At 48.9% G+C, this 11,456-nt stretch overlaps 1 protein-coding gene across 1 annotated transcript; it reads left to right on the forward strand.

The window, feature by feature from the left end:
• The first annotated feature begins 206 nt into the window (after positions 1 to 206).
• On the forward strand, positions 207 to 7,862 carry LOC124664912 (putative transcription factor bHLH041). Its single transcript, XM_047202329.1, has 5 exons — positions 207 to 295; positions 495 to 582; positions 693 to 1,358; positions 1,464 to 1,838; positions 7,782 to 7,862. The coding sequence occupies exons 1-5, from the start codon at positions 207 to 209 to the stop codon at positions 7,860 to 7,862; spliced, it is 1,299 nt and encodes a 432-aa protein (XP_047058285.1).
• The last annotated feature ends 3,594 nt before the right edge of the window (positions 7,863 to 11,456 follow it).

Consider the following 11,456-nt stretch of genomic DNA (forward strand, 5'->3'; position numbering starts at 1 on the left):
ATCCTATAAATACTTGCTCCATCGCCTCCATCATCACAACCCCACACAGGCACACACCGGCTTCCTCGTAGTAGTATGCATCTTTTCCACTAGCTAGGAATATCTCATGATCTAAACCCACCTGTTTGATACTTACGAGTTGGTGCCCCACCAAATCCAGCTGACCAAGACCCGACTAAATCAATCATCCGGGTAGGCGGCTACATATGGACCGCAGCAGCTGGTTCCATGGCGACGCCTGGAACAGCGCCGGCGCCGGCGGCAACATCGGGTACATGTGCGGCTACGCTGCCAGGTGCATCCTAGGTGCCTCTACTTAGTTTTAAACGGAAGATTCGAAGAGTCGACTTTAAATTAACAAGCCTAGAGAAATTCTTCCCGAGCTCTGTAGTAGTATCAAGACTAGGAGAAATTCTTTGGGAGCTCTGTAGTAGTACACGGAGTATGATCAACTCATCTCATCCTGATTACGTGCTCTTGATTTGTGCGTGCAGCTACGCCCCATCAGCGTCGCAGTACAGGGAGGAGGAGGAGCAGCATGAACTGCTCCTCAACTCACAGATTCAGCAACACCTCAACCAGGCAAGAATGAGTTCGATCATGTCGATTAATTTTGTGCATGCATGCACCGGAATACCAGATCATGTGGCCAGTACGTGGAGCCTCTAACTTTGGTGTGTGGGAACTTGCAGATCAGGATGCAAATGAACTTGGACGACGTAGAGCCGACAGCGTACGGCGGCTCCGTCCATTCCGGCGATATCAGCTCCGTCGGGGACGACTTGGACTTCCTCCCTTCGAACCCCGCCGCCGCTTCCTGCAGCTTCCCCTCCTCCTCCTCCTCCGCCTCCACCTCCTTCCGCTCCGCCTCGCTCTCCTGCAGCCCGGAGATCAGCTCCACGGCGCCGCACGTCCTCGCGGCCCCGGCTGGCCTCCAGTTCCCCGAGGTCTCCTCCTTCATGGAACCCGGAGTGGTGCTCCCTTACGACGACCAGTACGTCGCCGGCTTCCACGACGCGCCGGCCGCAATGGCGCCTAGTGGGATGTCGACGAGGGCGAGCGCGTTCAGGCGCTACGAACAGCATCTCTCCCCCCGGCGAAGGCTGACGAAGCCGGCATGCGGGCAGAGGATGTTCAAGACGGCCATGTCGGCCCTTGAAAAGATGCACACGGCGATGAGGTACACCCAGCAACAGCAGAATCAGCAGTACTATTACCAACAGCAGCAGCAGCAGATGTCGCCGGTGGCCGAGTCGTCGGGAAACCAGCTGCAGCACATGATCTCCGAACGCAAGCGTCGGGAGAAGCTCAACGACAGCTTTCAAGCCCTCAGGACCGTCCTCCCTCCCGGGTCCAAGGTTAATTTTCATGCAAAATTATAATTCTATCAAGACTAGCTACTACTGGTTCATTGACTAATTAACGATGTTTAATTTGCGTCAATCTTCTCCCTCTGGCTGTAGAAGGACAAGACGTCGATACTGATCATTGCGAGGGAGTACCTGTACTCTCTCAAGTCCAAGGTCTCCGACCTCGAGGAGAAGAACCAAGCACTCCAGGCGCAGCTGGCCCAGCGCACCACCAGCGACGCCAGCGCCGAGGAAGACAAGGCCGAGGCCGGTGAGCAGGTCGAGATCCAGATAACGATGGCGGACGGCGATCAGAGCGGGGAGATTTGCACCGTGAAGATCGGGATGAGGCCGGCGCACAGCAACACGACGGACACAGTGCTCAGGACGCTGCAGTGTCTGAAAGAGCAGATAGGGGAAGACGTCAGCCTGGTGTCTATGAGAACCGACGACGGGCCTCATCGAGCAAGCCTGACATTGCACCTCAAGGTACAGTACAATTTAGTTCTTAACCAGTCAGCTTATCATTACAAGTATTAGTACGACTGAAAGGTACCGTGTTCTAAAACATGTGTGGTACCATTGTCTGTATACGAAAATATCTAAACATATTTTTATATGATACCTGTAGAATAATTAATAGATTTATCTAAGAAATATGATAAAAAGTTTACTTGGCTTGACTTAATAGAATAAGCATGGATTAGCACTTTTCAGTTTGATCATATGTTACTGGCACGTGGCATCATTTCACTAACCTTTACGTTGAACGCATGCGTCAACGTGTCACTCTAAAAAGAACTAAGCATGCCTGCGTGCCAGCTTCGCATAGCAGGTTACATGAGAATTGTAAAACGAATCTTTGAGCACAACCCATGATGTCACCCGCTACTGATCGAATTGTCAACGAACCAATCAGATTTGTGACTCAATTACGTACGTTGACCGGCAACATTTTCCATCCCAGATGGGCGGCGGTGGGCAAGGTGTGCTCGCCGCGCAAATTGGTGATCGGTGCCCTGGAGAGGGCTTTGCACCGGGCATGGGGTCTTCACCACTCAGCGACGTTCAGGGAGATTGGAGACAACAGGTTCGTGGTAAAATTTTCGTCTGAGGGTGATTATAGACATGTGATGAAGGGAGGGCCATGGCAATTTGACTTTAATGTCGTCCTACTGAAGAAATTCGATGGTGCCATTAGGCCGTCGGATATGGTATTTGATGAGTTGGAGATGTGGGCACATGTTCTTGATCTGCCCATGGATATGATGAATAGAGCTTATGGTGAACTTATTGGTGATTGGATTGGGAAGTTCATTAGTGTGGAGACGGACGAGGATGGTCTGGCGTGGGGAAAGGATCTTCGTATCCGGGTGGCGGTGAAGGTTGATCAGCCTTTGCCGAGAGGTGTTTGTCTCAGGCAGGACAATGAAGAGGGGGAAGGCACGTGGTTTGATCTAAAATATGAAAAGGTGCCGCACTTCTGCTTCGATTGTGGGCGGCTGGTGCACCCCGAGGGTACCTGTAAGGCAGAGAAGGAAGAAGTTCAGCAATGGGGAGGGTGGTTGAGAGCTTCGCCAAGGCGTAATCAAAGACCACCACCTGTGGCTCGACCGTCGGTCTCATCGAGCAGCTACACCAGCAGATCGGTGGGAACAGAGTACAGGTACAGGGGTGAAGCGACTGTAAGGGATGTGCCTCCAAGAAGGAACCTGTTTAATGATTATTCCTTCTCTAGCTCTTCTCGCACTGGCGAGAGGGCGGTTAGATCGGATGAAGGGGAAAATAACAGCCCGGGAAGGAGGCAGAATGCGCCGGTGAGGGATCAAGCTGCTGTGGGAGAGCCACTGGGCTCTAAGCAGCGAAAGAACCAGGCAGGCACTTATGTTAGGCGGCCTAGGAAGACTGATGATCCGTCTAAGAAGGGAGGGCATCAGGCGGCTACGGGCGTACACCAGTCCAAGAAAAGAAGCTCCAAGATGGTGTGGATGCCGGTGCCGGTACAAGTGGTTGGAGAGGAGGCGTCGGGCTCTGCTGGCAAAAGACAGAGGGTTAACTCTGTGTTTGATCGTCTCAATGGGCAAGAGGAGGAGGGACAGAGGAGTGGCTCGGTGTTTGATCGGCTCGAAGACCCAGCGGCGGACCCTGCAGCGCAGGGCCGCCGAGAACAATGAGTCTCCTTGGCCTTAACTGCCGTGGTTTGGGGTTGGACGCGGCAGTAGGCGAACTGCGGGATCTGATCAGATCCTACAACCCAATGGTGGTTTTTCTCTCTGAAACAAAAAAGAAAGCAAAGGCGATGAACAGGTTGAAGTGGAGTCTGGGTTTTCAGAATGGAGTGGCAGTGGACTGTGTGGGAAGGTCGGGTGGTTTGGCGCTATGGTGGAGAGAGGGAGTGGATGTGTCTGTTCGTCCGTGGTGTCAGTACTACATTGATGCAAAAATTGCTCATGAGGGCAAGACCTGGAGATTCACTGGAATCTACGGCGAGCCAAGGACAGAACTGCGACATAGAACATGGGAAGCGCTCAGATATTTGAGGCGGCAGGACGACCTCCCATGGATTTGTGCGGGTGACTTTAATGAAGTGTTACACCATGACGAACAGCTCGGTGGGAATCCTAGAAATGAGGGACAAATGCTAGCATTCCGGGAATGTTTGATGGACTGTGAACTCACTGATTTGGGGTATAAGGGTTATACTTACACATGGAATAACAGAAGGGAGGGCGAGGCAAATGTGCAAGTCAGGTTGGATAGGGGTGTGGCCACGGCGTCTTTTCTGGGTCTCTTCCCTGATGTACAGGTGGAGCATGTGGTGACGGAGGAGTCGGATCATCTGGCCCTGATTATCCGTACTGTGGCGACAGCGCCGAGACGGAGGCCAGGGCAGCAGCGAGGATTCATGTTCGAAGAAATGTGGACGAAGCATGATGGATACGACAGTATGATACAGGAGGCATGGAACAGTAACCATACTGCTGATTCTGGTATTATGGGGTTGTGGGACAGGCTGCAAGCTATGTCCAGGGATATGAAGAGATGGAGTTTCGATACATTTGGTTCGGTACAGGCCGAGCTAAAAGTGCTGAGGGGAAAACTAGAGGCGGCCAAGGTTGAGCAGCTAGTTTCGGGCTCGTCGGCGGAAACCAAAGAAATAGAGGCGAAGCTCCACGATCTGTATGAGAAGGAGGAGATCATGTATAGACAGCGCTCTCGACAAGAATGGCTAAAGGCAGGTGATCGTAACACTAAGTACTTTCAGAATAGAGCGTCTCACAGAAAGCGCAAGAATACGGTTAAGGAGCTGCGGAGGGACGACGGCACCAGGTGTACTACCAATGAAGGAATGGTAGATATGGCACTGGCCTTCTACCAGAAGTTATACACGTCGGAGGGGTCGGCTAATAGTGGAAGCATATTGGGTTTGATTGACAAATCGGTGGATGACACCATGAATTCTAGGCTTACAGCCAGCATATCGGATGAGGAGATAGAAGGGGCCTTGTTCCAGATGGGTCCGACTAAAGCTCCAGGCAAGGATGGTTTGCCTGCCCTGTTCTACCAGAGGCACTGGTCTCTGCTGAAGTCACATGTCTGTAGGGCGGTGAGAGATTTTCTGTCGGGAAAGGAGTGCCCTGAGGAGTTCAATGACACAATCCTGGTGCTGATACCGAAAGTAAATCATCCGGAGCTGCTGACCCAATTTAGGCCTATCAGTTTATGCAACGTCCTTTATAAGATTGCTTCTAAGGTGCTTGCCAATAGGCTTAAGAGGATCCTACCAATTCTGATATCAGAGGAACAGAGTGCTTTTGTGCCGGGCAGGCTCATTACTGATAACGTTTTGGTAGCATATGAGTGTGTACATGCGATAAGGAAGAGAAAGAGGAAGACACCATTGTGTGCGGTCAAGCTGGATATGATGAAAGCATACGACAGAGTTGAGTGGGTCTTTCTGGAACAAATGATGGGGAAGATGGGGTTTGCTAGGGGTTGGATTGACATGGTAATGAGGTGCGCTACATCTGCCAGATTTTCTGTCAAACTGAATGGCGTCATCTCTGATCTGTTCTTACCTTCGAGGGGCTTACGCCAAGGTGACCCCCTGTCTCCATATCTGTTCTTATTTTGCGTGGAGGGTTTCTCAGCTCTACTTAGGAAGGCTCAGGCGGATAGGCAGATACATGGAGTGGGTTTTGGATCACAGGGTCCAACAGTCACACACCTGCTGTTCGCCGATGACAGCGTTGTATTCTTGGAAGCCACGGAGGCGAGCCTGACGGCTTTGAAGGAGGTGCTGCGGGCTTATGAGATAAGCTCGGGTCAGAAGGTTAATAGAGATAAATCATCGATATTTTTTGGGAAGGGGTGTACTGTCGAGAAAAGGACTCAGCTGAAAGCTACTCTAGGGATCGGCCACGAAGCTCTAGCGGAGAAATACTTGGGCCTCCCAACGGCAGTGGGACGGTCTAAGGAAGGAGCTTTCAAGCATCTACCAGAAAGGTCCTGGAGTAAGGTGCATGGATGGAAGGGACAGGGTTTGTCCATGGAGGGGAAGGAAACTCTTATTAAATCAGTGTTGCATGCGGTGCCGACTTATCCGATGGGGTGTTTTAAATTATCACAGAGGACATGCTCCAAATTAACCTCCATAGCCACTGGGTTTTGGTGGGGGTCTGCGGATGGAAAGCGCAAGGTGCCGTGGATAAGTTGGGAACGGATGTGTGTGTCCAAGCGTGGAGGAGGCATGGGATTTCGGAATTATGGGGTATTCAATCAGGCCCTCTTGGCGAAGCAGGCATGGCGGATTTTGACTATCCCATCGTCGCTATGTGCTAGGGTCCTACAGGCAAGGTACTTCAAAACTGGGGACTTCTTGACGGCAAGTTGTCCCAAGGCAGCATCCTTCACTTGGAAGAGCATTATCCATGGCAGGGATCTGTTAAGGGAGGGCCTAGTGTGGCGTGTGGGTGATGGGAAGAAGATTGATGTCTGGGCTCATAATTGGATCCCAAGAGATGGTAGGATGAAGCCCCTGGGACATAATCCAGGGGTGGAGATAAGCAAGGTTGAGGAGGTCTTGCTTGATGGGGGCCAAGGGTGGAATGTGAGTAAATTGCGTGAGGTTTTCTTCGATGTTGATGTTGAGGATATTCTGAAAATTCCTGTGGGTAGAGCTGGAACAGAAGACTATTTGGCTTGGAATTACACCAAAAACGGGATGTTCAGTGTAAGATCAGCATATCATCTGAAGATGCACCTCAATGCTACAAGATCGGGTTCGCCCAGCTCGTCTACCAATCTAGATGACCACAGAGGGTGGCTGGCCCTTTGGGCTGCAAATGTCCCTGGAAAAGCGAAGATTCACGTTTGGCCGATTATACAGAACGGCCTGGCGGTTGGGGACGAGCTACAGAGAAGGAGGATCAAGGGTGGAGTGCGGTGTATTGTATGTGACAGGGAGGAAACGCTCTTGCATCGGTTCTGGGAGTGTGCGCACTCATTGGAGACATGGGAGCTTGCCCGCAGGCAGTCCGGTCTACGTCTCTGCAGGCCGAGAGGACACATGGGACGCCACCGTGATTTGCAGGGCTGGCTGCTTCACTGGTTCGGGGGCTTGAAGGAGGAGGAGCTCAGTGTATGTATCATGGTTCTCTACCAGCTGTGGTTGGCGAGGAATGATGCCAGAGAGGAGGTACGGATCGCGGACCCACGAGCGATCATTCAGAAATCTTTCTACCTGCTCGAGGAGTGGCAAGGGATCAGACCGGCGAGTATTGCGGGTTCAACGCAGGTGGCGGAGCACTGGCTTCCCCCTGAGCGAGGTTGGACAAAGCTCAATGCGGATGGTGCTTTCTCGGTGAAGGACGGGTCGGGAGGGTGCGGCGTGGTCATGCGAGATCACAATGGTGTATTCCAGGCTGGGATTAGCCATTTTTTCCACCTTGCTGTCGACCCGGAAAGAACTGAGCTCCATGCATGTAAGCAAGCGCTGGTGTTGGCAAGGACGAAGGGAGTGTCGAAGATTGTGTTGGAAACTGACTGCCTTGGTGCTGTGGCAAAGATCAAATGCAGCGACGTGGACAGGTCTATCCATGGACCGTTAGTCGAGGAAATAAAGTCGCTGCTGAAGGACTTCGCCGAGTATTCTGTTAGGCACGTGCGTCGTACTGGAAACAAAGTCGCGCATTGTTTAGCTCGATTTAGCTGCGAGAATAAGTGTCGTGAAGTATGGGAGGAAGATCCTCCAGACTTTCTTGTATCCGTGTTAGCGCCTGAGTGTGCCGTTTAATATATCGCAGCAGTTTATCTCAAAAAAAAAAAAAAAGACCGGCAACATTTTTCATGAAAAATAAAATATCCATGATGTCACAAGCTACTTAATTACTGCTGACTGAACCTGTTAATTAATCCCTTATTTTGCTGCAGTCTGCGTCAGGTGCGAAGTGGGAGGAGGAGACGGTCAGGAAAGTGGTGACAAAGGCTCTCGCCGACACGTTGGTTCCGTAATCCGCAAAAGGTTGTGTGCCACATGCCGTGGTGATTCCGGCGCCGACCTGTCTCGGCGGCACCGAATAATAAAGTTGCTCATGGATGATCGCGATGGGCGCGTTATTATCATTTTGCTTGTCCAAGCTTCAAGACTCACGAAGGATAAAAAGACAAAACAATCTCGTGGCCGCTGCAGAGCCGCTAAAGATCCCCTCTCCTCTCAAAAAATAGAGGAGAGAATATCAGATGAAGGGACTCACAATCTGGCAAGAGATGAAAGTTCCTCGATGATCAAAACGAAGGGACTCGCCATCCGGAAGAACATGAAAGTTCATCGAAGATCAAGGCGAAGGGGACCGCCATCCAACACAAGATAAAAGTTCCTCCACGATCAAGACGTGGATATTTTGAAGCCCAAGAATTTTGACATGTAGCCATAGAGACAGATCTCGTGACTGTACTCCTATTGTACAAATGGGAAAAACACTCCTAGTGGGACCCCCAAACCTACTAGGACAAAAGTAAAGGGATGTGAAGCCAAGACTGATCGACAAGTACACCGGTCGTGGCATCAACAAGTCAAAGATCAAGACAAGTGAAATACAAGGTCGATGATGAAACCCGTGAAGCAGCAAGTGTAGTGCTCCAACACACCATTGTATATTGTAGTGCATAAAACGTTGGCATAACACTCACGGAATACGGTTCCACAAATGTTACACCCAACAGAGTGGTAAATATAAACATCACATGCACAATGCATGACTATAAGTCGTTGATAAAATGAGGTTTGTGAAATAAGCTCATAATCAAACCAAGATCTAGAAAGAGCGACTTGTCGACTACTCCACGACGAGATCTATCTCAACTTCTACTCGACTTGTGATTCCTGCTAATTGCTGCTACGAGTATACTTTACGGGGATATGTTCTTTGTATGGGGATTGGTCCCCATCTATGCTTAATTTTAGTTTCCACCGTCTTCAATCTAGTTTTTGACTACTTAACTCATGTCGAATGGTCCCTGGCCCTTGTAGAGTTCATTCTAGATGTCTTATTTGGTTTGGATGAATGTCCTGGTATATTCCTAAAAGTCTAGAAAGGGAGAAGACACTAGTAGAAAACCTCTCATCAATACCGGTTCCAGAGGGGCATTCGTACCGGTTGAGCAACCGGTATAAATTATCCGGCACTAAAGGCCCCCCCTTTCGTACCGGTTGCTTACGAACCGGTATAAAAGGAGCCTCCACGTGGGCCACCAGGAGAGCTCAGGGCCAAGGAGCTTTGGTACCGGTTGGTAATACGAACCGGTACCAAAGGTTCCCACCCGCGGCAGGGAATTTGCCCGAATCTCTGCCGCGGCAGAGAATTGAAGTTTTAGGGTTTTTGGAGGGGTTTAGGGATATCGGTTTGTTTCATATCGCGTCGATGCACCAGAAACGCGTTTGGGTTTAGGTAGTACTTGAAGATCAAGATGATGCATAGCAAGGTTGTGCATATAATATAACACACATGTAATTGCATAAGATCGCAAATTAAGAAGCACTATGCATGTAGATCGATCTTCATGCATAGTGGTACTCTCCGAGGCGTACTCTATATATGTCTATTACATGTAGCATAGTGGTACTCTTCGAGTCAACTATATATGTAACATGTACATCTTCATTCATAGTGGAACTCTGCGAATGGTGGTATGACGTCCCGAAGGAAGAATCCCGCCAATTCCTCGCCTATTGCTATAAAGCGGTCATCGATTGAGAGCTTGTTCCGCTTTCTTGCCAACTATAAAAGAATAAGATACAAATGAATACATGAGCTATGTGTGTGTGTATATATATATATATATTCAAACCACAATGAAACAACTATTACTGAAACTCAGCACAACTTATGATAAGAAAACAAATTTGTGAATATTGTTTTCGTACCTCTTTATTTCTTTCATTATTCATTCTCTCGTCGACAATTCAGTGGATGTACTCGCAAACGTAGAATCCACAGAGATCAGTCCCTTGTGGTTGTTGCGGGCATTTCTTTACAAGAATATAATTCAATCAAACAATAGTCAAGTATGATAATTAAAGGTGTGTGGACCTAGGTAGTACTACTTACTTTCGCACGCCATCGTAGCTTCGGTGTCCATTCATGGGACTTATCTTCCTTGATGAAAGTTTCCCACACGCTGCCCGACAAAAGAAAATGCATAAAAGAGTTATCAATTAGTTCATAGCAGGAAATTAACGAAACAAACCGATAAGAATTAAAATTACCTTTTGAGCATTAAATAACAAGACAAGTATAGTTCCGATTTTTTGCTTAGTGAGTCAAAGACTTCAACTTCTGCAATTTGCATATTGATGACGAGAAGAATAAAGTGAAACCTACGCACGTTTAAATATGTAGTGTCATATATATAAGTCATTAGTTAAAATTTTGACATACGGTGAGCAAAATATAATGTGTTATAAGACAGTAAGACTCACTCGAAGTTGTAAGGCCAAATTATTAGCCTTTTGTCACGTTGTCGCTTCAAAAACCTTAGCAAAATCTCCGGTGTATCCTTGTTATAGACGGGATCTTCTATGGTTTTAACATACATTGTGTGCGGGTCAATGAACCTAATGTCCGTGATTTCGTCCCTTTTGCATTCGAGCATCTTCGATCTGCATAATATAGCGCACAAAGGATTATAATTTGCAGATAATGAACGAGCTGAGCTAAAGACTTCTCAAATTAAATAAATCACTTACAGACAATAGGAAGTAATGATAGATTTGTTGAGGGCCCGGAGATTGTATAACTGGAAAAGCTCGTTGAAGTCAACGTTCACACAGTATTCCTGGAAGTAGTGCTCTTCCCTAACTCGCACCATGATAGTCTCGATCCCTTCCTTTGAGGCATTAAGGTACCACGAATGCAAGTTATGCATACATGTTGGTAGCTTCCTGAGATTCTCAACCAAATCTTTCCCTTGAACAAATTGATATGCTCGTTCAGCGAAGGCGTAATCGGTTGTGTCTTGTCGAGAACTTTCAACGGGCTTCCCGTCAAACACCTTGAGAGGGGCGACCGATTGAATGGGTTGTTGTTCGAGATGGTAGACTTGGTGTATCCCTTTTATCTCCCTGATACCCGATTGAACGGGTTTTGTCGCCTCGATCATCTTGTCATACGACCTTTCAATAGAACGCCTATAGTCAGATGGCGGTGATGGTACAGGGTCATATAGATTCTCAACGGTACGCACAACTTTCACCGGATCTAGTGTCTTCTCGAAAGGTATCTCTGGCACTTTCGGTGCAAAAAAAATTTCACCTCGGCCTGAACGGCTTCCTGGTTTTCCTCGGGAGTTTTTTCCCAAGGTAACTTCTCAATAGGCGGCAGTGCTTTCTCCTTTCTTGCTTTCTTCCTAGGCGGCGTACCGTTCCGCTTAACGGGCGCGGTCTTACACGGAGCATCTCGAGGTGGTGGACTCACACTGGGGTCCCTCTCAGGTAGGTGTGGACTTTGCTGCTTGATGTCTACGTTCCCCCTCCTTTCCTGTAGACAGTGTTGGGCCTCCAAGAGCAGAGGTTTGTAGAACAGCAGCAAGTTTCCCTTAAGTGGATAC

The sequence above is a fragment of the Lolium rigidum genome, chromosome 6 (assembly GCF_022539505.1).
Source record: "Lolium rigidum isolate FL_2022 chromosome 6, APGP_CSIRO_Lrig_0.1, whole genome shotgun sequence".
NCBI lineage: Eukaryota > Viridiplantae > Streptophyta > Magnoliopsida > Poales > Poaceae > Lolium > Lolium rigidum.

Bases quoted from the DNA above. Each gene is read 5' to 3' on its own strand.
- LOC124664912 (XM_047202329.1), top strand. From the start codon at position 207: ATGGACCGCAGCAGCTGGTTCCATGGCGACGCCTGGAACAGCGCCGGC. The intron at 583-692 runs GCAAGAATGAGT...GGGAACTTGCAG, and splicing joins TTCAGCAACACCTCAACCAG to ATCAGGATGCAAATGAACTT. The intron at 1,359-1,463 runs GTTAATTTTCAT...CTCTGGCTGTAG, and splicing joins TCCTCCCTCCCGGGTCCAAG to AAGGACAAGACGTCGATACT.